The sequence below is a fragment of the Culex quinquefasciatus genome, chromosome 2 (assembly GCF_015732765.1).
Source record: "Culex quinquefasciatus strain JHB chromosome 2, VPISU_Cqui_1.0_pri_paternal, whole genome shotgun sequence".
Taxonomy (NCBI): domain Eukaryota; kingdom Metazoa; phylum Arthropoda; class Insecta; order Diptera; family Culicidae; genus Culex; species Culex quinquefasciatus.
The window spans coordinates 2,215,220-2,240,410 of record NC_051862.1 but is presented as its reverse complement, the minus strand read 5'-3'; the positions used below and the strand labels follow the sequence as shown (position 1 = coordinate 2,240,410).

The window sequence follows — 25,191 nt, the reverse complement described above, 5'->3', positions numbered from 1 at the left end:
GTGACTTGCTTTTATTGACTTATTAAAACTCAATGTGGAAAGGATAGTGCTCGTGGTCCACCAAACGCTTGAAGTGAACCATTCTCTTGCCAGTGTTGAACTCGTCCATTACTTTGATGTCATCTTTGGAAAGTAGAAAATCGAAAATTTCCAAATTTTGCTTCAAATGTTCGACATTGGTTGATTTCGGAACCGGAAACACACCAATGTCAACCAAATATCTAAGAATTACTTGAACTGGAGATTTGCGGTACTTTTCGCCAATTGCAATAATTTTTGGTTCATTCAAAACTGGCCTTGGCTTATTTTCCGGATCTTTCTGAAACAGATGTGGTCTTCCCAGCGGACTATGAGCTGTAACCACAATATCCAGCTTTTTACAGAAATCAATCAACTTTTTCTGATTAACTCTTGCATTACACTCAACCTGATTGCTGGTAGGTTTTATTCTGCAATCCTTCAAAATTCGCCCAATTTGCTCGCTGTTAAAGTTCGACACGCCAATGCTCTTGACCTTCCCGTTGTCCACGAGGGCCTCCATTGCTCGCCAAGTGTCCACGTAATCATCGTCCGAGAACAGAACCTTCCCCTCCGCATCCAGTGGCATCATCTTCTCCTCGTCCCAACCGTTAAATTTGTACCCAAACGGCATGTGAATAAGGTACGAATCGATGTAATCCAGCCCGAGATTTTCCAGCGATTTTTCGCACGCCAACGCCACATGATCCGGATGGTGAAAAGTGTTCCAAAGCTGAAAAACAAAATCTTTCAAAAATACGAAGCCATCGACCGAAGTCCCACCTTGGTGCACACAAACAGCTCGCCACGCTGCACGACGCCCTCCTCGATCTTGGCGCGTATCGCGCGGCCTACTGCGCGCTCGTTCTTGTAAAAGTACGCCGTGTCAATATGGCGGAAGCCGGCGTCGATGCCTGCTTTGACCAGCGCGACGCAGTCGTCTCCTTTGGACTGAGAAAACAGCAATTTTTTGCACGACAGGTGCAACACAAAAAAAAAGAAAAGAAAGTTTTGCGGAATAATTAAGTCACCCTCTGTCGCGTAACCACGATGCGTAACGTTCTAAAGAGACGACCACAAATACAGAGAGTATAAAACGTACCATCGAGGTGCCCAAGCCGATAGCCGGCATTTCGAGGCCGTTGTTCAGCCGAACCATGGGAACCAGCTTGGCGGCGGACATCTTCGGCTGGGAACTGAATCTTCGAACGCTTCTGGACGCACTACTGATAAGAGACAAACAACGAGCGAGTCCCATGATGATCTTCTTGGGGGGAAAAACTCTTCAAGTGATGAGCGATTAAGACGAATATGAATTTTGGGTGTTGCGCAAGAGGGTGCGTGACTTTCTCAAATCATAAAAAACACGATTTCGGTAAATTACTTTATTTAAGTTCAAAATACACACTAATCAGATTCAGAAATTTAATTCGAGTAGGTTTGTCAACAAAACTACCATCGTTTCTCAAAAGTTAACAATTTTGTGAGATTTTTTATCAACTTAAAAATCGATTTTGAACGGGAAATACTTATGTTCGGTACACAAACTGAACGGCACTGTGCGCTTTCCGGTGTGGAATTCGTCCATGGTTTTGATTTCATCCTCGGTCAGCTTAAAGTCAAAGATATCGATGTTCTGCTTGATGCGTTCCGGGTTCGACGATTTCGGAATCGGGATCGTACCGATGTCAATCAAATAGCGCAGAATCACCTGTCCGGAGGTTTTTTCGTACTTTTTCCCGATTTCAACTACTTTCGGGTCGTCCAGCGCTGGTTTCGGCATATTATCTGGATCTTTCTCGTAATAGTTTGGACGTCCCAGCGGGCTGTACGCCGTCAGCGTAATGTCCAAATTCTTGCAGAACTCGGTCAACTTTCTCTGGTTGAGGCTTGGGTTGCACTCAACCTGGTTGGTGACCGGCTTAATTTCGCACTCGGCTAGCAGACGCGTGATCTGTTCGCTGTTAAAGTTCGACACACCAATGCTCTTGACCTTGCCCGTCTTCAGCAGCTTCTCCATCGCCTTCCAGGTATCGATAAAGTCCACATCCGAAAACTGCAACTTGCCATCGGCGTCGTACGGCATCAGGTTGGCCGTGTCCCAATCGATAAATTTGTACCCAATCGGCAGATGCATCAGGTACAAGTCAATATAGTCAATGTTCAAATTCTCCAACGACTTCTGGAATGCCTGCTCCACGTGGTCCGGATGGTGGTAGGTGCTCCACAGCTAAAAATAAACCCAATCCAAGTTAACCACCCAACAAAAAACAAAAACTTTTCAAGGCCTACCTTGGTCGTGACAAACATGTCCTCACGCTGCACGACGCCCTCTTCGATCTTGGCGCGAATGGCCTCGCCAACTTCTTTCTCGTTCTGGTAAAAGTACGCCGTGTCAATGTGCCGGTACCCGGCGTCGATAGCTGCCTTGACCGCGTCGATTCCTTCACCTTCCTTCGACTAACGAAATAAGAAAAATAAAAAAAAACACGATTACTAAACGCACGCCGGCCTACTACGACCACCACACCACACAGTTGGGGACGCAGCGTGTTTGTATGTGTTGTGCAAGGGGAGCAAATCAAACAAGTGCGCGTCGCTACCCCCCTTTTGTCAGTGGGAAGCCAAGCTTGCTTTTCATAATCCCTCCAAAAAAGTATCGATTATCCCAAATGAATACTCACCAGCCAGGTTCCAAGGCCAAGGACGGGCATCTCGAGGCCGTTGTTCAGCTTGACCGTGGTCGCTTTCGGGGTCATTTTGGAGAACACTGCAAACGCGCGTCGAATAATGGTTGAAAAATGATCCAAAGTGTACTTTCGTCGAAGCAGCAGGTCTGAACTCCACCGGGCTTGGAATACGAATGAAGGGCAGATGCCGCGAAACAGAACGGGGCAGAATGCGATAAATTTGCACACTCCACACTACGACGATCCTCACAATATACAGGCACGATGTCGAGGGCGAACACCGGCCGGCTTGATGAGCACTTGGGATACTTAACCCTTTTGGGGCCACGAAGAGGGGTTCTTTGCATTAGCGATATGGTGAGCTATTTTTTTATTTGCGCTTATTTTATTTAGTTTTGATGTTTTGCTAAAATCAAGGGATTTCAAGGGTCAATTTTTATTATCAAAAAAAAAAATTAAGATATTAAAACATGCGGTCGGTAGGATGGATCATTAGAAAGATCATAAAAAAGCTTTGAATGAAGGTTAAACTAATAATTATGTAAAATTATCGATTTTCCATGATATTACCAAAAATACCAACTTGATTAAATTATCCACAATAGTTACTGAAGAATTAACATAATGACCAAATTGACCAATATAACCACAATGACGACAATGACCAAAATCACATAAAAAACACCAGCTTTACCGGAATTACCAAATCTACCAAAATTACCTACATGGCCGTAATGACCAAATATGATCAAAATATCCATAAAAAAATCCAATATGACCACAATTTAAAAAATGCTCAAAATTTCCAAAATTACCACAATGATCAAAATTGCCAAAATGACCTAAATTACCAAAATATCCACAATGAACAAAATGACCAATATGTCCAAAATAACCTAATTGACCCAAGTAGCCAAAACGACCCAAATGACTTAAATGACCAAAATATCCTCAATAACCAAAACTACCAAATTGACTAAAATATCCACAATGACCAAAATGAACAAATTTTAAGATATGTTAATAACATGTAAAATTGGGTACTAAAGCCCTATGTCAATTTTTATGTACAACGGTAAAAAACACGATTAAAAACCACTTTTTCTTTCATTTTAATGCAATTTTTTTTTTTTGACAAGACAACATTTTTTCGATGGATCAACTATGGTCCCCTTGGAACGAGCTGTCAAGTAGAAGCTTTTCTGTCAAAAAAGACCGCGTGGATAATTTTTCAAAGTTGATTTAAAAATCCATTTTTTGTCGAGGTCATTGTACTCAGAAAAATAAGCTTTATCGCTGTAGACAATAATATTAGCTAGAGGTGGGCAAAAAAAGAGCGAGCCGCTCAAAGAGCCGGTTCATTAAAAAGATCGAACGAACCATGGCTCACAAAAAAAGAACCGCGGTTCTTTTTTACATTCCGGTCTTTTGAAAGAACCGTTCTGAGATGGATTTTTTTTAAACTTGTTATAAATATAATTGATTGAATATCCAACAAATTGTAGCGTTATATTATTTTTTAAGAATTGAAAATACAATTTAAAAAAATTCAATGCAAAGATTGTCCCTTGATGTACTTTTTCGAGTACTTTAGGATAAAAAACGGCAAATTAAAGCGGGGCAGTTTCCCGACATTTTCGTCATACATATTTCATTGGGGTGTCTATAGCAACTTTCTCATCCTTGAAGACAGCATTTGAATACAACATAATAGTTTTCATGCTCATGTTTTCAGTTTCCTATTTTTTCATTTTCTTAAAGTAAATGATTTTCTTAACAAAATGAAAAAAAAACTTTTCAATGTACTGTTCGTAAATTAAAGTATTACCCAATACAAATTTGAGCAAATTGCTAGTCTTGTAAATTATTACCAAAAAATCTACTAAATAGAGATTTTGAAAATAAATTAAATCCTCTTGCCCGAATAAACTTATAGACTTTATCGATCAAATCAGAATGTAGAAAAAAGTTAACAGAATATTGTCTCCAAAAAAACTATCAGCATTATTTCAATTTTGGCAGAGATTTGGCAATTTTAAAATTAATAGGATTTTATCCAAAATCTTAAAATGAAGTTTGGATGCCATTCAATTATTCGAACGTTTAGGCTCGAGTAGACAATATAATAATATATAGAAACCGCTAAGATCTATGGTTTTCAAGGGCATCTTCTTGTTTTATGTTAGTTTTTTTTCCAAATAATTAATATAATTCCAATTTTAAATAGCTTTAAAAATCACACCATTCTTACAAAATATCCTTTTCATCCATATTTTGAAAAAGAGCGAAAAAACCGTTCAAAAGAGCGGCTCTTTTTAAAGACGAAAATGAGCGGTTTTGCCCACCTCTAATATCAGCAATCTTGGCTTGATTTTAGGACCCAGTCTCTTTGCACCCTAGCGTGTATTGCAAGTTTTCAGATGACATTTTCAAATATTATTCTGGATTTTTGAAACTATTGTTATTTTTTTTTAGAAAATCTTTAAAAAATCTATAACAGGAGTGTTTGGTACCTACGATTGAGCTTCCTCCCCTGTAGATTCTGTGAAATGTGATCCGTTCTCAGAATCACAACGCAGTAGGGCTGGCCGCTTCAATTTTTGTAATACATTTTCGGGTAGTTTTCAACAAATAAAATTTTTGTAATTTGTTGATTTATTGGGTACGACAATTTGTTAGCTAAACAAGTTATCAAGTCAAGGAGGGAACCAGCCGAAATTTTTTTTTAACCGTATATCGAAAATTTTCAAAAAAAAAACAAAGTGGTTTTAAATCAACCCAAACATGCTAAAAATGATTCTAAACGCAGGGGATTGCATTTTAAATTGATTTCAGCTGATTGCACTTAAGTTTCCATTGAAATTTTTATGTTTTTTGGAAAAACCCCCTGATTTTTCGGGCCAACTTTAAAGGGGGGTTGGGGGGTGGGGGGGTGAGTGTGACAAAAACTTTAAATAAAATTTGTATCAGCTTAGACTATATTAGACTAAATTAGAAAATCTTTAAAAAATCTGGGGTCCTTTAAAAGTATTTATAACTCTTCTGATCGGGCATTTAAAACAACCACACTCAAATGCCTGATCTAACTAACACCGTTGCAAACCCGAACCCGCGCGCTCTTCTCTAACGACGACATGCCTCTCTCATCGTGCTCGCGCAAAACCCTTTTCCCGCGCTTCTGCACCCCGCTCTAACCGTTTCCGCGCCGCGACGCTACATGCTTTTGTTCAGCTGGTCTCAGCGACGAACCGATGATGAATCTCTTCTTCGCCCTATGGGTCGTCTGTAAATTGCGTAATTTAAATTTTGGACGAATAATTTTGATTTCGCAAAACATTTTTACTTTATTAAAAAATGTTTTAAAATATTTGACGAAGAAAACGATTAATTAGTCAATGTTCACGTAGTTCAGAAATGACCCCCCGAAGCCCCCAACCCGACCAAAGTGTTCTCAGCTCGCGGCCGACATCGCGCAGTTCAGTCTCGTAATTCGGTTCCGCCAGTCCAGTCCAGTTTTGTGTCTTGTCCAGCTCGCGTTTTTGGAGCAAGCAAAAAGCCGGTCATCTCTAATCATCTCAATCTCTCTCGCTTTGATCCGTCGCCGGAAGTGTTACTAAGGTAAGGGAAAGGATTGCTGGGTTGCTTCGATTAGTCTAGATTTTTTTTTTTTTTTGCTTCTCCATGCAAGTAACTGGTCGATTTCGCAATCGCTTGCTGGGGTGATGAAATTCCAGAGTCGTGGAATTGATTTTTTCTTGTTATTCTTCGTGGAGCGAATGGCTTCGTTTTGCACCCTCTTGAAAGTTACAATAATTGAACAATAGTTGTCATGGTGGAGCACCGGTACTCGAATGCATCAATCATGGCTTCGAGTGGGTAATTTTCGAGCGCGTCTAGCAATCTTTATGTAAGCTCTCATGTTCAGGATGATGTACGGCACGAAGAGGAACAAGATAATTATGTACACTTCTCGGATTTAAATCGCACGACCCGGCGGGTCTTCCGACGTCCGCCTGAAGGTGGTGGGAGGGGGGACCTGGCAATTGTTTTGCCAATTTGGCTTCTCTCGAGTTTGACTTTGCTCGCCGAGATAGTTGCCATTTTGTTTGGTGTGTGCAAAATACACGTCACTTCATGAAAACGCACGCCACTCCGGCAATGTATCGAAATTTCTAGAATAACGAGCGAGTTTCTCGCACCACTATGCTCTTGTCAATGGTTTTTTTCCCTCTCACTGAGTAACAGAACATATAGACAAAACAGCGATTACTACAAGCTGTTATCACACACATGTTGAAGCTTCGCTGATAAGAAGCGTAACTCGAAAGATCCCACGGTCCAAGGTCGCCATTGCCGCAAGGAAAACTGGTTCCGCTGTTAAAATCATATGGAAAACTGGCTAAAACTGAAAGGGAAAGCCCCCCGTCGAACGCAATGATTAAGGGAGCGTTCTTTTATTACGTAACGCAGTAGGGGGGGAGGGGGGTGTCGGAGGCCGTGTTACGCTCCATACAAAATTTTTAAAATTTGTATGGAAATTTTGTTACGAGGGGGGGGGGGAGGGGGTCTAAAAGTCCGATTTTTCGCGTTACGTAATAAAAGAACGCTCCCTAATCGCCAGAATGCAATTTTACACCGGCCGGCCGGCCTGCTTGGATGCATACGAATCAAGTGCAGCGAAGCAAGCTTTGCGAGACCGCGGTGGCGTAATAAAAAGAAAATGATAGAAGAAAGGTGGAAAAAATCAATTGAATTTCATTACCACCTTACCGGTTTAGGATTTTGGTCAACCGCGTGTTGTACGATTTCTTAATTTTTCTAACGGTGTAGGTTAGCAGCAGTCACTTGGATCGATAAACCGGTTTTTTCTCTGCTTCTTTTTTTTGTTGCCTCCTTTTGCCTGCGCCGCGTGTCCAAGCAGGCCGCGCGCTAATGGTCGTTGACTAGTCGTAATTACCAAAAAATAGAAGAGTAATTGAGGTCACGACTTCCAGCTTGCATTAGTGTTACACAATGTAATTTAAAATATTTTTGTTTGCAGCTACATCATGCCTGTCCCAGAGCTGCAGAAGCCCGCGCCCAAGTTCTCCGGAACCGCCGTTGTTAAGGGTGCCTTCCAGGAGATCAAGCTGGAGGACTACGCCGGCAAGTACGTGGTGCTGTTCTTCTACCCGCTGGACTTTACCTTCGTGTGCCCCACGGAGATCATCGCCTTTTCGGATCGCGCCAGCGAGTTCGAGAAGATCAACTGCGCCCTGATCGGATGCTCGACCGATTCTCACTTTACCCATCTGGCCTGGACGAACACGCCGCGCAAGGAGGGCGGAGTTGGCGCGCTGGACATTCCCCTGCTGGCGGACAAATCGATGAAGATCGCCCGTGACTACGGAGTGCTGCAGGAGGAGAGCGGAGTCACGTTCCGTGGCCTGTTCATCATCGACGGCCAGCAGAACCTGCGCCAGATCACCATCAACGACCTGCCCGTGGGACGCAGCGTCGACGAGGTGCTCCGTCTGGTCCAGGCATTCCAGTTCACCGACGAGCACGGCGAGGTCTGCCCGGCCAACTGGAAGCCAGGCCAGAAGACCATGAAGGCCGACCCGGAAAAATCCAAGGAGTACTTCGGCTCGGCCAACTAAGCCGGAACCGGACCCTGCGTTACCGTTAAGAAGCTACATCGGCCATTGCGAGCTGTAACAATAATTAGACACAAAACTACTGACACTTATCCTGTACACGTGTGAGAATTAGCGTTATACGTTGTAATCCGTCGTCGAATGTTTTTGCTCGATCGCTCGAAGAAAGTACATACAGCCAGGAGCTAACTTATTAAACCCGAAGAACGAGAGCAATAAAGAATAGTATTGTTTTTCTACACCTTACAAATTGCCTTCAATTACCCTGCGATAATAACACATAATAACCCCCGCCTCCAGTGGACATCAACATGCAAAGCGATTGCTATCTTTGTCCATTTCCTTCCCTTCCATTATCGCGATCTAAACAAACGTCCTCAATCATGCAACATCATCGTCGGAACGGATTATCTTCCGACGTGACACGACTCAGTCAACCGGTTGATAAGAAACGCGCGAAAAATTCGCGTAGCATTCAAGTCGCACGTGAATCAAAGCAGTCGTCGCTTTTATAAATATCTTATCAAGGGACAGGTACCCAGTCAAATCAATTCGAATCCTGAAACGGAATCTAATTAGAATCGTATACAAATTCCGTTTCAAACGCAACAACCGGTTCGAACACGGAACCGGTTGTTGCGTTTGAAACGGAATTTGTATACGATTCTAATTAGATTCCGTTTCAGAATTCGGATTGATTTGACTGGGTAGAAGCAGCGTGGCGACGACGATCGCAGCAGGCTACGCTGAGCAATGCGCGCGAAACTCCGCGGTCACGGTCACCGTGACTCAAAAAAGGTAAGGCATGTGGGGTGCATTCTTCAGCGTTTGAACTTGGCCTGCTAGGTTGAGATTCTTCTTTGTTTTGTTTGAGAAATTAACTTTATTTCAAGAAACTTTAATTATTGCGGCACGCCTGGCGGCGCCTGCAGCGACACCTTGAGCGGTCGTCCCCGGAACGGGCGCCCGTTCATCTCGGCCAGCGCAATATCCGTGGCGGCCGGATCGAAAAACAGTACCTTCGCCTGCACCACGCGGGCCGGTCCCGTTCCGACCGTGTGCCGCTGCACCGCCGAGGACCGGACGTTGCCGAAGCGGGCAAACGCAAAGTACACCTCCATGTCGTCGGTTTGCGGGTCCAGGTTGGTGACGTAGAGAAACTTAGAAACTTGGCGTTGTCCGTGGGGTCACCCGGTTCCGGATCGTTCACGGCGATGGTCCACTCGCGGACTTCCTTCGGCTGTTGGTCCATTGTCAGTCTAGATAAAATGCACTCAAAATAAGCTTTCTAATAATTTTAAAACAAAATTTTCTTGTTCAACTCACCGCAGTAGGCTGATTGTGTTAGCCGAGAACCAGAATTTCAATAAGAGGAAGAATGATTCCAAGCCTTCTGAGACGCAGATTTTTTTTCCCCCGATAAAGTTTTGTCGACTGTGCAAATTTCGCGCCAAATGCATCCGTTACACGAGCTGCAGGGCTTTGTTTGTTCTTTCGGACACTCGTTCAGCCCCTACATCTAAGCGAGACGACCCCTCCTGCCCACTCGAAATAATGGATCGTGCATAAACCACGGGGTATATATTTTTTATTTCCATAAATTATTTTCTTTTATAAAAAAACGTTACTTAATCCACCTATAGGTGGTTGGTGCCTTCCTCGCATATTTTTATCAAAATATCTGAGATCCTTAAAAAAATCCTTAAAGCTTAATTACTGTAAACCGGGGTGACTTTGATAGGATTTCAATTTGTTTTCAGCATATTTTCCAACAGGTAAGGTTTTTCTCAAGATTGTTATTTTTAAAACATGTACTGGGGTATACTACACAAAGTCCATGCACTATTTTGGATTAAAAGTTTTTTCAATAATGTTTAAAAAAATAGTTACGTTAAAAATTCTTAGTTTTAATTCCGGGGTGACTTTGATAGTCATAGTTTTTCTTGTTAAAATCATATTTAAGATATTCAAACTTTATTTGTACCCTAAATGTACCATCACTAAAGTAGCTGATATAGTTTTAAAGAAAAAAAAAACAATGTTTATATTTAGTTAACTAAATTTATAAGCTTTTAAGCAAAATACATATAAATTTAAGGTAAAATTGTTAAAAAGTCGACATTTCGCCTAAATTTTGTTAAAACTGTTTTTTTTTATAATATTATCGATTTATTTTGCATTTTTTACAGAATTTGAAGCACGAATCACAAGTTTTCACATTTTAGATGAAATTTATTTAACTGAAATTGCTTATAAATTTGGAGATTTTTATTAAATGGTGTTTCAAAAACACATATTATTTATTATTTACAAATTTATTTAACCTTCTCCTAGTGGAAAATTGTCCAAAGAATCCGAAAATGCATTCCGTTTTCCGATTAAAAATCATGTTCATTGAGAAAATCATGACACTTTGAGAAGTTTAAAATAATGACTTTCATCAACATTTTCTTAACTATAGTTAACTAACTATTTAAACTTGTTAAAATTTTATGAAAAGTTCTTCTTGAGATACTTTGAACACTTCTCTACCATGGTCAGTATGTTTCTAAACCATTCCTTACGTATTTTAATTGTACTCTTCATTTTGCGGAGAAATCGCAAACCTATCAAAGTCACCCCGGCTATCAAAGTCACCCCGTTTTACGGTACTTATAGCCATCGATAGGGTTCTCAGATCTTCAATCTTTTGGGCTTGTTGGAAAGGTCTTTCGATTACCTATCTAACGATGGGTCGCATGACAGATCCGGACAACTTTTTCATCAAAATATTTGAGATCCGGTCTCAAAAAAGTGTATAAACAACACTTAAGTGCTCATAACTTTTGATGGGGTTGTCAGATATTCTATCTTTTCAACGCGTTGGAAAGGCCTTTCAAATACCTTTCAAACAATATATAGCATGACGGATGTTCTTACAAAAACCACCCTTTTTACAATATTTCAAACTACAGCCAAATCGTTTTTTTAGCATAACTTTTGAAGTACTATTCTAAACTTCATAATATTAACTAGGGTCTTGTGGGATCCCAAGACGGATCAAATGAGACCAAAACGGTCCAAATCGGTTCAGCCAGTCCGGAGTCCACACACGCACAGACATTTGTTCAGAATTTGATTCTGAGTCGATAGGTATACGCGAAGGTGGGTCTACGAGGTTAAATAAAGAAGTTCATTTTTCGAGTGATTTTATAGCCTTTCCTCATTGAGGTGAGGAAGTCAAAAATCATTTCAAGGAAATCTCTGGACAATCCTGTTTATTTAATTTTACATTACAAAAAACTGCGATTTCACCTGTTCTCCAGAAAACCTAAGTTGCCCACTTTGTCGCGGACCTAGAACACCTAGAACCTGCGGGGCGGTTCCTCGAAGCTGACAATCATCGGCTTTCCGCGGAACACGAACCCGTCCATCGCGGCCTGGGCTCTGGCCGCCGCTGCCGGATCGAAGAACGCCACGGTGCCGTTCTCGAGCTTTTTTGTTCCCGTTTTGGTCAGGGTCTGCGTGATCATCGATGAACGGACCGCGCCGAATCGAGAAAATTCGCGGGTCAGATCGTGGAACCCGGTCGATTCGTGAAGATTGCTGATGTAGAGCACCGTCGGTGCGGGCTTGTTGGGCGATCCGTTCATTTTCTGAAGAAAAGTTATTTAAATATTTTAATCAACCGAAAAGATTTAGCAAATTTCAAACTCACCCTAGTATGCGGTGCAAATTCGAGCTAAAAACAAATCCACGGAGCAAGCTTCTGCACGGCACTACAATTTCAAGATTGATAAAAAGAAAATTCTTTTGTTTGTTTTTGACTATCCAGCTGCAGCTATTCAGCAAAATGAAGCGATGAAGCGGAAGAAACGGTTTGTCGACCTCACGATTGACTTAATGGTAGGAGTCTTTCATAAACTACGTACGTAATTACAACGTAGAAAATCGTTTCAAGAAAAAACAAAATCAACTTTATGCAAATAAATTCACATATTGCGGAAACTGCAAATTCACATTTCTCTAATACTCAGAGAACCAAAAATTTATTCTTTCACCTAGTTGGACCAGTCGGCCGAGGGTCTCTCGAACCCAATGACCATCGGTTTGCCGCGATACACGAACCCGTCCATCTCGGCCTTGGCTTTGGCCGCCGCGGCGGGATCGTCGAACACCAAGCAGCCATACCCGATCTGATGCCCTTTCGTCTCGGTCATCTTCAGCGCGATCGTGCCAGATTGGATCGCGCCAAAGCGAGAAAACTCCAGGTGGAGATCCAGGAAACTTGTGGAGTCGTGAAGGTTGGTGATGAAAATCGCCTTCGGTGCGTTCTTGCTGGTTGATTTGTTCATTTTCTAATAAAAAGGAAAATGGTTTGAGGTTTTATGATATAAATATTAAGTTATTTTAACTCACCGCAGTTGGCGACGATAATTTCAAGGGAAAAGAAAGTCCGCACGAAAAGAAATCCGAAGACGAAAAAAAAGTCTTTCTTGTTTGACCAAGTCAGCAAAATCTGGATTGAATCGGAAAAACGGTTTGTCGACTGTACGATCGACTTAAAGGCTTAAGTCATTCGTAAATTACGCGACGAATACCAAAAAAAAAAGTCAGGTCCCAACATATCTGAAAAAATGTTTGTGGACATAAATTTTCAATAGAATGTAACATTTCCAAAAGCATAAATATACAAAAAAAATAATAAAAATTTAATATTTAACCCTACTAATAAAACCATATTTTTTCCAGATTTCTAAATATGTTCCAAATAAGGTCAACATGTGTTTTGCTGAAGATTACATTTTCAAAACATACCAGTGTTCCCACGAGCCTAAGCCATCGTCTAGGCTAGGTTCATTTTTCTGGTTCAGGTTCACACCACACGTCGGCAAGCATCGTCGGCTCAGGCTCACTGAGTGCCGTGAGCCATGGTTCATTTGGTTCAAACCAGGCAAGGCTAGCCAAAATGAACCATTGGCTTGAACCAGGCTTGAACCTGGCTTGAACCTGATCAAAGAATGTTAGGCTAAACGGCAAGCTTTGTTACACCGTAGTATGCTCAAACCGTATCATTGTTACACCGTAACATTGTTACACCGTAACATTGTTACACCGCAACAGTATTACACCGTAACATTATTACGGTGTAAGGAATGTCACGGTGTAATGATAGCTACGATGCAACTAATGTTGTGGTGTAACCATGTTACGATGCAACGAATGTTGTGGTGTAACCATGTTACGGTGTAACAATGTTACGATGTAATGAATGTTACGGTGTAACAATGTTACGGTGTAACAATGTTACGGTGTAACGAATTTTGTGGTGCAACAATGTTACGGTGTAATAAATGCTGCGGTGTAACAATGTTACGGTGTAACGAATTTTATGCTGCAACGATGTTACGGTGTAACGAATGTTACGGTGTAACGGATGATGCGGTGTAACAATGTTACGGTGTAACGAATGTTACGGTGTAACGAATGATGCGGTGTAACGAATGTTACGGTGTAATAAATGTTACATTGTAACATTGCTACACCACAGACAAACAGACGTGACTCTCCATACAAATTATTTTTGAAATCCATCGTCCTTAATCAACCCCATCAGATCACGGCGACGCCAGCGCTGCCTGGTGATCTGATGCCGAAGCGCAGCCCAAACATACCAATACAAATCCATTACTGTCATGTGTCATGTCAGTGTATGCGTGAGACAATCAAGCCGATTGTAAACATCAACAGCTGACCGACATAATTTTGTTAATGCTGATCGTCAGTACCCGATGCAAAAAATAAAAATCAACGTCGAAGATGACGGTGAATCAGTTCCGTTTCCAATGGCAGAACCTCGTGATCCAAATCATGCGGCAGCACCAGCCAAGCACCAGCAACGACGAACTACAACCGCAACGATAGAGATCAAACCACTGGTCCTCCCCGTTGCTTCCAAGTTCTGTCGAAGATTCCTCCTCCCCCAGGAAACATCCGCGGGGAACGTGTAAGTTTTCAATTAAAGCAAAACGAAACTGCTAAGTCTGTAATATTTCGTAATTTAAAAAAAAATACTCCGATTTTGTATGTTTTTTTTTGACATTTTTGCATTTGAATCGTAAAGTTTAATATTTTTAAGGATGTTTGAATTCCTACATTAGAAATGTATTATGTTTTAAAATTTTATGTATTTCGATTATTTGTAAATTCAACAAATTTTAAACTGTTTTTCAAAAAAAATTGAATTTGATTGCTAAAATTATCAATTCTTTTGAATTTTAATTTCACAATTTAGAAGTCTAACGAGATTTCAATCATTTTACTATTAAATCGTTTTTAATGAGCAAAAACGTGCACCATAACTCTAAATATGGAAACAGGTGCTCCCTAGAGATGATCCCTCATTATGCAAGCAAGCAAGCAAAGACAATCAATGCAATAAAGCTCAAATTGTTTGAATGTCAGATCCCAGCCGAAAGATAGCAAATTGTCGACATTGTTTGTCTAATTTGATAAGCTTACCTTGATAACGATAAACACTGATGCACTCGAACAACCACTTTTTTCTCCTTTCAAATGGTTTTTTGTTTCTCTTTTATCTCCACACAAAAAATGCTGGTTGATTGAAATGGTTTTGTGACGCAAACGGGTTTTTACCACCAATTCTAATCAATTTTATTGAATCATCATTTTTTTTTTCGCACTTCTTTATCAAAACTTCAAACTAAAGCCCGGCCCCATGGCCATTTGTCTCGACTCGGCGTACGTTCCGCCCAGGTGAAAGCCCGGATTGTCCGGAACGGCGTCGTCGCCCTGAAAAAAAAAATCAATTAGAATTCTTCAAATTGAAAATTTTAAAGGTCGAACTCACCAACTTCTTGAACTCGCCGCCGCCGCTCGGCGGCTTCGGACTCGAAGCGAGTGCCTTCTTGAGGCCAAGTTCGCTCTTGGCGGGCCACGTGGGGAACATGGCCGGGTCGATTGGAAGGGGCAGCTCCTTGAAGTAGTTGTTTTTGAGGGCGGCGTCCGCTGTAAGTCTCTGTTTCGGGTCGAAGGTGAGCAGGCCTTGCAGGAGGGAGATTCCGAGCTCGCTGGTTTGGTGGGCGAACCGTTTGCGCAGGTTGGACACGGGGTACTCGGTGAAGGTCATCTTCTGGACGGCGGGCAGCTGGTTGTAGCCGGGCCATATCTTTTCGTTGGGCGTGCCGAGCTCTTTGAAGATGCGGTTGAGCTGGTCGATTTCGGTTTTGCCTGGGAAGAGGGCGCCCATCGAGAGGAACTCGGCGAAGATGCAGCCAACGGACCAGATGTCGATGGGGGTTGAGTACTCCTTGCAACAGAGGAGGAGTTCCGGGGCTCGGTACCAGAGGGTGACCACGATCGAGGTGTACGCTTTGAGGGGGGAGCCGTACTCACGGGCGAGACCGAAATCGCCCACTTTTAGGATGCCCTTGTGGGAGAGCAACAGGTTGGACGTTTTCAAGTCCCGGTGGAGAATCCAGTTGTCGTGGAGGTGGGCCACGGCCCGGAGCAGCTGCTGCGTCAGACACTTGACCTCGCCGGGCAGGAAGACCTGCTTTTTGTGCTTCATCGTTTCCATCAGCGATTTCAAGTCGTGCTCGACGTAATCCATCACGATGAAGATCTTGTCCATGTTGCTTCCGACGACAATCTCCCGCACGGTCACAATGTTCGGATGTTGACCTTTGAGCAGGGTGTTGATTTCCCGCAGGGAAGTGATCGGGAAGCCTTCCTTCTCCTTTTCCATCTTCAATCGCTTCAACGCCACAATTTCCTCCGTCCGTTTGTCCTTGGCCCGGTACACCACGCCGTAGGTTCCCTCCTCGATCCGGTTCAAACACTGGAACTCTTCAACCGATCTACAGCCCTGAATGCCGGGGAAGTACGGCGGAAGTTCCTCCACATCTACAACGGCAATCGGCTCCGATGCTACCGCGGCCACCGGCGGTTTAGCCGGTTCCTCCCTCTCCCGGCTTCTCCTGCCGCCCTCTTGGTCCGATCTCGGCGACGCACTCCGGCTGCTGCCGTGCTGCCGACGCCGGTGCGGACTCCGCGAACGACTCCGGCTGGAATGCGAATACGTGCGAGAGCGCGTCGAACGGGACCGCGAGTCCGACCTCGAATCGCTCCGACGGCGTCGCTCCGACTTGGCCAAATCACCCACCGAAAGTGGGCTCTCCGGAGGCTTCCCATCCTCGGAGCCTTCTTGCGAATCGTCCGAATCGCTGCTCGAACTCGAACTGTCCGAGTCGGTGTCCTCTTCCGTCTGATCGGAATCGTCGCTCGCTTCTTCCTCGGACTCAACCCGCTTCTTGGACTTTTTCCTCTTTTTCTTTTTCTTCTTCTCCTCGACGCTCTCCATTTCCTCGTCCTCAACTTCCGGTGAATCCGGAGACGCCTCCTTGCGCTCCTTCCTCATCTGCCTCCGCGTCTCAAGCTCATTCCTAGCCACTTCCTTCCGGTGCGCCATCTGCCGTTCCGCCTCCAACAGCCGAGCCCGCCTCGCGTCGTGCTCCCGGTCCACGACCTTCATCTGATCATCCTCCTCTTCCACATCCAGCGGCTGCTGCTCGCTCTCATCGTCCATAATCTCGACGGTTTCCGGCTCCACCGTCTGCTTCCGGTCGCGATGCCTATGATGGTGGTGCCGCTTCTCCTTCCTCCCCTCCACCAACTCAACCACCCCTCCCTGATCCTGCTGCTGCCGCGTCGAATCGTGCTTGCTCTTCTTGTGCAGCAGCCGCGTCCGCAAATCCTCCAGCAACTTTTCCGCGTCCGGCTTCTCCACCTCCTTATTCCTTCCACCGCGCTCCCTCTCCTTCTCATAATCCCGCTCCTTCTTGCTCTGATACGTCTCCCGCAACTCCCCGTAAAACGGATTCATCTCGAACCGCGAGTGATGTCCCCCAGCCGGCGCCGACCCCGAGTGATACCGCCCCTCCTTCTCCCGTCCATCCCTCCCGGACCTGCTACTCCCGCTCCCACTTCCCTTCTGATACCGCTCCCGGTGCCCACTCCGGTACTCCCCCCTCCGCGAAGACGAACCCGACGAATAGTGATGGTCCCGATCACCAGATGTCCCGGAATGCCGGTGATGCTCCCCCCGCGAATGCTTCGACTTTTTCTCCTTGCGCTTGCCGTAGTAACTCCCTGAAGACGCCTGCGGCGGCTTAATGTCCAGCGAATCGGTCGTTTCCTCCTCGCCGCCACTGAAAATGACAAAACACGGAAGCGATCCGGATTGATGTCAACAACAAAAAATGACGCAATTTAACTAACCTCATTCCGCCCGGACTGATAACCTGGCCGTCCTCGCTCTGATCGCTAACACTCATTATCACTTTAAACGCCGAAAAGTTGCATAAATGCGCACTATTTGCACCACAAAATTAAAATTAAAGCTGTTTTTGTTAAAAAAAAAAGTTTGTTGCGCGGTTCGCGGACAAAACGTTTTGCGATGATTTGACAGCGATGTCAAAATTTGAGTGTCGTTTGAAAATTGGTGAGTTACTTTGGGAGCGTTCTTTTATTACGTAACGCGAAAAATCGGACTTTTAGACCCCCTCCCCCCCCCCCTCGTAACAAAATTTCCATACAAATTTTAAAAATTTTGTATGGAGCGTAACACAGCCTCCGACCCCCCCTCCCCCCCTACTGCGTTACGTAATAAAAGAACGCTCCCAATTTACAGTAGAGGTCGCCGGGTTATGTTTGAAAACTAGACTATCGTTTAAAAATGGAGAAATGTAATAAAATTAAATATTATTAAAATATTAATTCATTTTTTTATTTTATTTTTTTTTTGCTGCTTCTATGATTGCCTAAAATATTACTATTTTATAATAACAAGCTTAAAATTTTTTCCTTGAATATGCAGTAAAGAAACCAGATTTAACGAAGCTGTTTTGATCTATGATTTGATGAACTTCTGTTTTGAATGAAAATGAAAAAGAGATAGTTAAAGCACCCGACGTAACACTCCATGTAAAAAATCTGCTGAAATGTGTCCCAGCACGACTCACCCCAATTACTTTACAATTATTTCCAATTGGAATCACCCCTTGCCGATAAAAATATATTTCGCAACACTGCTCGACCCATTGTTTGCAAACAAAACGTAGTTTATGAATGAATCAGCTGATTTGTGTTTACAAACAAAATAGAATCAGTGTTGCCTTGCTAATACATTTTTCCAAAAACCGTTATTTGACAGCTCACCGGACTTACCGGAGGGGTGATGCAAAGAAGGGTCATCTTTTTGCCTTCCTCACCTTACTGAGGAAAGGCTATAAAATCACTCGAAAAATGAACTTCTTAATTTGACCTCGTAGACCCACCTTCACGTATACCTATCGACTCAGAATCAAATTCTGAGCAAATGTCTGTGTGTGTGTGTGTGTGTGTGTAGGGATGTGGGTCTGTGCACCAAAAAATATGCACTCGATTATCTCAGCACTGGCTTAACCGATTTGGACCGTTTTGGTCTCATTCGATTCGTCTTGGGGTCCCATAAGTCCCTATTGAAAATTATGAAGTTTAGTAAAGTACTTCTAAAGTTATGCTAAAAAAACGATTTTGGCGTATGTCCGGAAGATTGTAAAAAGGGTGGTTTTTGTAAGAAACCCTGTCATGTTATACATTTTCAGAAAGGTATTAAAAAGACCTTTCCAATGAGCCTAAAACATCAAGGATCTGACAATCCTATCAAAAGTTATTAGCACTTAAGTGTTATTTATACACTTTTTGGAGGCCGGATCTCAGATATTTCAGTAAAAATGATGTCCGGGTCCATCATGCGACCCATCGTTAGTTAGATAATCGAAAGACCTTTCAAATGAGCCTAAAACATCAAGGATCTGACAACCCTATCAAAAGTTATTGGCACTTAAGTGTTATTTATACACTTTTTGGAGGCCGGATCTCAGATATTTCAGTAAAAATGATGTCCGGGTCTATCATGCGAGCCATCGTTAGTTAGATAATCGAAAGACCTTTCAAATGAGCCTAAAACATCAAGGATCTGACAATCCTATCAAAAGTTATTAGCACTTAAGTGTTATTTATACACTTTTTGGAGGCCGGATCTCAGATATTTCAATGACAATGATGTCCGGGTCCATCATGCGACCCATCGTTAGTTAGATAATCGAAAGACCTTTCAAATGAGCCTAAAACATCAAGGATCTGACAATCCTATCAAAAGTTATTAGCACTTAAGTGTTATTTATACACTTTTTGGAGGCCGGATCTCAGATATTTCAATGACAACGATGTCCGGGTCCATCATGCGACCCATCGTTAGTTAGATAATCGAAAGACCTTTCAAATGAGCCTAAAACATCAAGGATCTGACAACCCTATTAAAAGTTATTGGCACTTAAGTGTTATTTATACACTTTTAGAGGTTTGATTTCAGATATTGTGATAAAAATATTGTCTGAATCTTCCATGCGAACTATCGTTGGATAGGTATTTTTTATCAGACCTTGCCGATGAGCCAGAAATATTGATGGTCTGCGAACCATATCAAAAGAAATGAGTAATAAAGTTGATTTGTTAAACATGTTAAGGGGGAATGTTTCTATTTTTACTGAATGTATTGACTTTATGAATATGAGGAAGGCACCAACCACCTAAAGGTGGATTAAGTAACTGTTTTTACTTGAGTGTTACGTCGGTGTCGGTGGTGTTACGTCGGTGTCGGTGGTTAAAGATCACCAAATCTCTATAACATATTAGTAATTTCGGCTGCAATATAAATCTTATCAAAGTATAATATTTAAATTAATTATTATGTACAAAAAATAATTAAAACAACAAAAAAAAGTACGATTATTATAACATCAGTTTTGTTCGACAACAACTTTCAAGTCACAAAATCATCAAAAATAACCATGCTTCTAGCCAAGCTTAGTACGGAGATCGGAAAGAACGCGACCAAGAAAAGTTGCGCATTCATTTCGTGACCCCAAAGAGTATTGAAAATAGAGCGCGGACTTGGAACAAATTTCTCCCAAATTCATGGTACCAATCAAAGGTACAACCGTAACGCCTTCAACGAGGCGTTACTGTTTTGAGGCGTTATGAAAATGAAAGGTGCAATTTTTCCATCGCAGCAAACTCCTAAAAAAATCGGTCAAAACAAACAAATCTCTCACATAACGACCCAACCTGCACAAAATAATCTGGTATGCAAATTTGACAAACAGTTAGCCAAAAAATCAATTCGATGTCCTCTTTTGCAGAATACATTCCAAGAAGGTGTGCTTTTCCAGCCAGCTTACGAAGGAGGTAGCTTGGGATGTGGTTTAATTTTGGGAGAAAAAGGAACGTCGCTTAAGCAGAGGTGAACGGGCTCATTTGATTTTTGCTTAGTACAGTGCCTCACGGGAATCAAGGACGAAGTCACCACGTAAGGAATGTGCCTCCAGACGCCCTTCATTGATGCACGCGATTGCTCGGAGAACTTGGACCATGAAGAGAATGTGAGTCTTTAAGTGTAGAGTGAGATTTTGATTGAAGTTGTTCCATTTCAGTCGTAAGAAGCTTCCGGCCAACACGTCGAATGAGCCATTGTGACCAATTTTGATGATGGGCACGATCTAGATCATGTTTCTAGCTGCTGGAGCTGAGTTGTGGCAACAGTTGGAGCTTTTAAATCATGCTGCGTTTTGGAACCTAGGCCCCTCTGGCCTTTATGACACTACTTCTGACCACATGCCCCTGAACCACAACTAACTTGCAAACAACGTGATTAGATCGTCCCACTGTATAACTTGATAAAAACGCTTGAATAAAGAAAACACATCTCAATTTAAATGAGTTTTATTCATCTTTCTTGACTTAAGATCAATAAGGTGTTGGTAAGGAAAAAGTTGAAAAAGCGTAGCGAAAACAAGCCAAAGTGGGTGGCGCTTCCTTTCTCTTGATATGCTGTTAAGTTAAGCTTGTTAAGTTGTTTGTAGACCTATTTTCTTTGGGAGGCGCGTAATCACCTTAGCCAAAGAATGTATCTAACGATTGTCAACGTCTTTGGGCCAACAACGTGGTCGGGGTTGTATTTGTGCCTGATCCGGCAGGAATCGGTGGCGATCGTGATGCCGTACATTGCGCACGACCAGTTTCACCAGTCGAAACGCAGCTGTACCTGCGGAACCTACTGGTGGCTTTGAAGCGGGTGCACGACTTCAACGTGATCCACCGAGACGTCAAGCTGAGCAACTTTCTGTACAACCGGAAGCAGCTAAAGTTTCTGATCGTGGACTTTGGTCTGGCCATTAGCAGACGTGGCGTTGAAGGAAGTGCCGGCTGAGGACCGGTGTTGGCACTGGCGCTGGGGACGAGGGGAATCAGCAGGGTAGCGAAGTCGTTGTCCAGCAGAAGCAGAAAAAAGATTAAGCTAGAAGCAGACAACCTGGAGAACAGTACAACACCCGGCCGGTACGGAACCGAGCGGAAAGCAGCAGCAGCAGCAACCGCCGGTGGTTTTCAAAACGTTTTTGAAGCAATCCAACCAAGTTCTCGAATATTACCAAGGATCTTTACAGTTTGCCGGTCAAGTCGACTGTTTTGACAGTTCCATTTAAAAAGAGTGAAAATTTTTGATTGAGGGAAACGTCATCAAAACCGTAACGCCTCAAGTCACTAAACAAAAATTGGTAACTCTCATTTTAATTTTCCAGAATGCTGCGATGTGTACCGTGTGTACCGCGTTATGGGGTCAAAAATAAATAGCCAGTGTACCCTCTCATTTCCCTTCTCTCTGGTGACCCCTCCCAAGAGAAGTTGATAGTTCGGTTTGAAGTTCATTGGGAAAAAAAGATTTAAAAATTTATAATGTCAAAATAAAAATAAAAAAACACACACACACACAAATTTTGAACCTGAAGAATTCCAAAAAATATTAACTGAATAATTTAAATCTCTGAAAAAAAAATCTCGAATACTTCATTTTATTAAAATGAAAAACTTTTAATTTCATTCATTATAATTTACAAAAACCCTTGGCTTGAGAGCAAGGAATTTAAAAAAATATTATCAAATTATGACATATGTATATCATTTCTAAAATTCTAATTCAAATTCCTATATTCTTGAAGTTCAAAATTCTAAAATTCTCAAATTCTGAAATTCGAAAATTTTAGACTGCTTCAATTATTGAATTGTTAATTTCATACATTTTTAAGTGCTCTCTTAAATTCTAAAATCCCTCAATTTTTTGTCTTTAAATTCTTAAATTAATAAATGCCGGTAGCTCAAACTAAAGAAAATGAGATAACTTTGTAGCATGTTTCGAGGCATGTTTACTGTTTATAGTCATATGTTACGAAAGTAACCCAAATTTTGAGAAAGATAAATTTCATGATTTTATTATCCCGAGTGAAATTTTGACGAGCATTTCACCAAAAATTTCTCAACGTTTGAAAAATACATATTTTTTGAAAAATAATGTTATTTTTGAAATGTATTTTAAGTCTTATTTTTTCATTGGAAACTCGATTGTTATTTTTATTGATTGATTATTTATTGATTTTTAAATTATTAGCTTTTTTATGTAAAACGGATTTTTGATTTTTTTTTAAATTTGTACTTGAATGCTCATCAAATTTTCATGCTTTGAATTTTTGAACTTAGATTTTTATTTATTATGCATAGAATTTCGCGTTCCTTACGTGGTCCGAACTAGCCTTAAGAAAAGATATAAAAATAAACACAGTTTAATCGATAACTTTTTATTCTTTTCTAAAGAAGTTTAAACACAATTCATTTCGACTAGAACCAATTTCAAACATTTTTAACCTCCAGCTTCGGATTCCACTCTTCCAGCAGCGCAATGGTCAACTTCCACGAGATATTTTTCTCCGGACTATCGACGAGAACGGTCTTCAAGCTTGGCAACCGGTACAGGCTGTTCAAACCGCGCTCCGTCACGACGGTTCCCTTCAAATTTAACACCTCAAGCGCGGGAAAATAAGACCCGGAAACCCGATCCAGGCACCAATCGTCAAACTTGGCCACATTCTCAAAGGACAGGTGCGTTAAATGCCGCAGCCGGCGGATGTTTTCGAGACCCTCGTAGAAAAGAACCATATTGTCACACTTGACCTCTTCCAGAACCAGATTGGGCACGTAATTCGTGGGGAGTTCGTAATTTTCCTCTTCGTCCATTTTGATCCATTTTTGTTGGCCGCGAAAGCTATTAAAAGAATTAAAATAAATTATCTAACTCAATTCGCAGATAAAACACCTTACCGCACGGAACCACCCCGATGGACCACAAAATGTGCCGCGGCCAGATCATCCCCCAACGTCGCGTGCCGCTCCGGAATAAACTTTTGCATGTGCGCCTCAATCCCAGATCGCCTCCGCGTCCACCAGTTTTTAATTGCCGACGGGGACAAATCGACCGGTTGCTGCATCAGCTCGACCAGCTCCGAGTTCCGGTTGCTGGAGGAAAACAGCTTGAACGTGCTCTGAAACTCCTCCGGACGGTCCGAGTACGGAGTTCGCCACCGGAGCCGCTGCTTGTCCGCCTCGATCTTCTCCTTGATGTGGGCCAGCTTGGGGTCCTGCATGTCGTCCCGGTTGCGCCACCGGACCGTCGTAAACAGCGACCGGTAAAGAATCGGATTTATGTTACGTTTTAACATTTTTTTAAATTTGTTGAATAATCGCGCCCGGACTATGAAAATTGCATGAGGAAAATCGAATCTTGTTTTTGTTTTGAGGTTGTTTGACATTGCGGCACTCACGGTGAGTTCCGGTGACGTTGGACTACGTTTTCGTTTCGATCAATAAAGTTTGGGTTTTATTTTTCAAACGGTGATTTTCTGTAAAAATGTACATGTTTTGTCATTATAACTATTTGTTCAATGTTTTCAATTATTTTCTAATATTGAAAAAAAAAAGTTTTATTTCCCAATTTTGTTCCAAATTTAGATTTATGTTTTTTAAGATTTTTTAAATTTTATAGTTACAGTCGACTCTCTAGTTGTCAATATCCAAAGGACCGTCGAGGAAGAGAACATCAGTTTACAGAACGATGCAAAATGAAGACTCGATTGAAAATATTTTTTTCTTGACACCCAGCTATGGATTCTCTCATGGCAATTTGAGAATAAAGATTATTCTCAGCAGTCTTATTCGTGAGGGGAAACAGGCAGCGATTAATCGCAAAATTAATCATAGTCGTCGGATTTTCAACACTGGAGAGAATCATGGCAACGTCCATCAAACAAAAACAAACTAATGTCAAACACCCTTCAAAGCTTCGTTTTGCCAAGAAAAATGTCTATGCAAGCCATGAGAAAAAGAAATTATTGACACCCGGAAGAGATTTTTAAAGCAAACAGAATGAATTGCAGAATTTTAAATTTTTGAAATTTTAGGGTTTCGGGATTTTTTGATTTTGATGGTTTTTAAATTTTAGAATCTAGAATTCAGTCATGAGTTCAGTGGTATATTTTTTTTATTTTTAAAAACATAAATTCAAAATTCATTCAAATTATTATTTTTTAATTCTAATATTTACAGGTGAATTAAAGAATTTTGGAACCATAAATATTAAAATTAAAGTATTTTGATTATTGGAGCTTTCAAAATTTATAATTTTAAAAATCATAGGTTCAAATATTAATCAGAACTCAAATATTGTTCGTTATTTTTTTGTTGTTCTTTAAAAAAAAGTTGTCTGAATTCCTAAAATATAGATTTATTTAAATTAAAATTCCCTTAAAGAGCACCCAGCTAGCATAATCTAAACGTAGAAATATGTATTAACCCTCCCTGCAAAGGCTTATGAATTGATCTCAGTTGAAAGGTTCTCCAAATCTCTGAATTGCAAACGT

The 25,191-nt window shown here is 41.8% G+C and overlaps 7 protein-coding genes and 1 long non-coding RNA gene across 8 annotated transcripts; 2 read left to right on the top strand and 6 right to left on the bottom strand.

The window, feature by feature from the left end:
* Window position 1: 1 nt before the first annotated feature.
* Window positions 2–1,317, bottom strand: LOC6034541 (aldo-keto reductase family 1 member B1). The gene is made up of 3 exons (XM_001844789.2): window positions 1,121–1,317; window positions 802–969; window positions 2–751 (listed from the first exon to the last, which is right to left on the bottom strand). Exons 1-3 carry the CDS (start codon window positions 1,274–1,276, stop codon window positions 23–25), a joined length of 1,053 nt encoding a protein of 350 aa, XP_001844841.2. The 5' UTR covers window positions 1,277–1,317; the 3' UTR covers window positions 2–22.
* A 71-nt stretch (window positions 1,318–1,388) lies between these two features.
* On the bottom strand, window positions 1,389–2,957 carry LOC6034542 (1,5-anhydro-D-fructose reductase). The gene is made up of 3 exons (XM_001844790.2): window positions 2,703–2,957; window positions 2,311–2,478; window positions 1,389–2,248 (listed from the first exon to the last, which is right to left on the bottom strand). The coding sequence occupies exons 1-3, from the start codon at window positions 2,775–2,777 to the stop codon at window positions 1,520–1,522; spliced, it is 972 nt and encodes a 323-aa protein (XP_001844842.1). The 5' UTR covers window positions 2,778–2,957; the 3' UTR covers window positions 1,389–1,519.
* A 3,212-nt stretch (window positions 2,958–6,169) lies between these two features.
* Window positions 6,170–8,590, top strand: LOC6034544 (peroxiredoxin 1). The gene is made up of 2 exons (XM_001844792.2): window positions 6,170–6,326; window positions 7,750–8,590. The coding sequence occupies exon 2, from the start codon at window positions 7,757–7,759 to the stop codon at window positions 8,345–8,347; it is 591 nt and encodes a 196-aa protein (XP_001844844.1). The 5' UTR covers window positions 6,170–6,326; window positions 7,750–7,756; the 3' UTR covers window positions 8,348–8,590.
* A 3,030-nt stretch (window positions 8,591–11,620) lies between these two features.
* Window positions 11,621–12,154, bottom strand: LOC119767212 (probable U2 small nuclear ribonucleoprotein B''). Its single transcript, XM_038255267.1, has 2 exons — window positions 12,042–12,154; window positions 11,621–11,979 (listed from the first exon to the last, which is right to left on the bottom strand). The coding sequence occupies exon 2, from the start codon at window positions 11,974–11,976 to the stop codon at window positions 11,689–11,691; it is 288 nt and encodes a 95-aa protein (XP_038111195.1). The 5' UTR covers window positions 11,977–11,979; window positions 12,042–12,154; the 3' UTR covers window positions 11,621–11,688.
* A 220-nt stretch (window positions 12,155–12,374) lies between these two features.
* LOC119767211 (serine/arginine-rich SC35-like splicing factor SCL30A) lies at window positions 12,375–12,814 on the bottom strand. Its single transcript, XM_038255266.1, has 2 exons — window positions 12,743–12,814; window positions 12,375–12,681 (listed from the first exon to the last, which is right to left on the bottom strand). Exon 2 carries the CDS (start codon window positions 12,676–12,678, stop codon window positions 12,385–12,387), a length of 294 nt encoding a protein of 97 aa, XP_038111194.1. The 5' UTR covers window positions 12,679–12,681; window positions 12,743–12,814; the 3' UTR covers window positions 12,375–12,384.
* A 2,132-nt stretch (window positions 12,815–14,946) lies between these two features.
* LOC6034548 (serine/threonine-protein kinase PITSLRE) lies at window positions 14,947–17,813 on the bottom strand. The gene is made up of 3 exons (XM_001844796.2): window positions 17,624–17,813; window positions 15,195–17,553; window positions 14,947–15,136 (listed from the first exon to the last, which is right to left on the bottom strand). Exons 1-3 carry the CDS (start codon window positions 17,677–17,679, stop codon window positions 15,035–15,037), a joined length of 2,517 nt encoding a protein of 838 aa, XP_001844848.2. The 5' UTR covers window positions 17,680–17,813; the 3' UTR covers window positions 14,947–15,034.
* A 2,484-nt stretch (window positions 17,814–20,297) lies between these two features.
* Window positions 20,298–21,158, top strand: LOC6043425. The gene is made up of 3 exons (XR_005277903.1): window positions 20,298–20,532; window positions 20,590–20,829; window positions 20,881–21,158. It is a non-coding gene; the product is annotated as an uncharacterized LOC6043425 (long non-coding RNA).
* A 1,902-nt stretch (window positions 21,159–23,060) lies between these two features.
* On the bottom strand, window positions 23,061–24,071 carry LOC6034549 (distal membrane-arm assembly complex protein 2). Its single transcript, XM_001844797.2, has 2 exons — window positions 23,597–24,071; window positions 23,061–23,540 (listed from the first exon to the last, which is right to left on the bottom strand). The coding sequence occupies exons 1-2, from the start codon at window positions 23,992–23,994 to the stop codon at window positions 23,129–23,131; spliced, it is 810 nt and encodes a 269-aa protein (XP_001844849.2). The 5' UTR covers window positions 23,995–24,071; the 3' UTR covers window positions 23,061–23,128.
* Between the last annotated feature and the right edge of the window lie 1,120 nt (window positions 24,072–25,191).

Bases quoted from the DNA above. Each gene is read 5' to 3' on its own strand.
- LOC6034541 (XM_001844789.2), bottom strand. From the start codon at position 1,276: ATGGGACTCGCTCGTTGTTTGTCTCTTATCAGTAGTGCGTCCAGAAGC. The intron at 970-1,120 runs GTACGTTTTATA...CTGTTTTCTCAG, and splicing joins TCGGCTTGGGCACCTCGATG to TCCAAAGGAGACGACTGCGT. The intron at 752-801 runs GTGGGACTTCGG...TTTGTTTTTCAG, and splicing joins AGCTGTTTGTGTGCACCAAG to CTTTGGAACACTTTTCACCA.
- LOC119767211 (XM_038255266.1), bottom strand. From the start codon at position 12,678: ATGAACAAATCAACCAGCAAGAACGCACCGAAGGCGATTTTCATCACC.
- LOC6034548 (XM_001844796.2), bottom strand. From the start codon at position 17,679: ATGAGTGTTAGCGATCAGAGCGAGGACGGCCAGGTTATCAGTCCGGGC. The intron at 17,554-17,623 runs GTTAGTTAAATT...TGTCATTTTCAG, and splicing joins ATCAGTCCGGGCGGAATGAG to TGGCGGCGAGGAGGAAACGA. The intron at 15,137-15,194 runs GTGAGTTCGACC...TTTTTTTTTCAG, and splicing joins GCGGCGAGTTCAAGAAGTTG to GGCGACGACGCCGTTCCGGA.
- LOC6034549 (XM_001844797.2), bottom strand. From the start codon at position 23,994: ATGTTAAAACGTAACATAAATCCGATTCTTTACCGGTCGCTGTTTACG. The intron at 23,541-23,596 runs GTAAGGTGTTTT...TTCTTTTAATAG, and splicing joins CATCGGGGTGGTTCCGTGCG to CTTTCGCGGCCAACAAAAAT.
- LOC6034542 (XM_001844790.2), bottom strand. From the start codon at position 2,777: ATGACCCCGAAAGCGACCACGGTCAAGCTGAACAACGGCCTCGAGATG. The intron at 2,479-2,702 runs GTGAGTATTCAT...TTATTTCGTTAG, and splicing joins TTGGCCTTGGAACCTGGCTG to TCGAAGGAAGGTGAAGGAAT. The intron at 2,249-2,310 runs GTAGGCCTTGAA...GTTTATTTTTAG, and splicing joins ACATGTTTGTCACGACCAAG to CTGTGGAGCACCTACCACCA.
- LOC119767212 (XM_038255267.1), bottom strand. From the start codon at position 11,976: ATGAACGGATCGCCCAACAAGCCCGCACCGACGGTGCTCTACATCAGC.
- LOC6034544 (XM_001844792.2), top strand. From the start codon at position 7,757: ATGCCTGTCCCAGAGCTGCAGAAGCCCGCGCCCAAGTTCTCCGGAACC.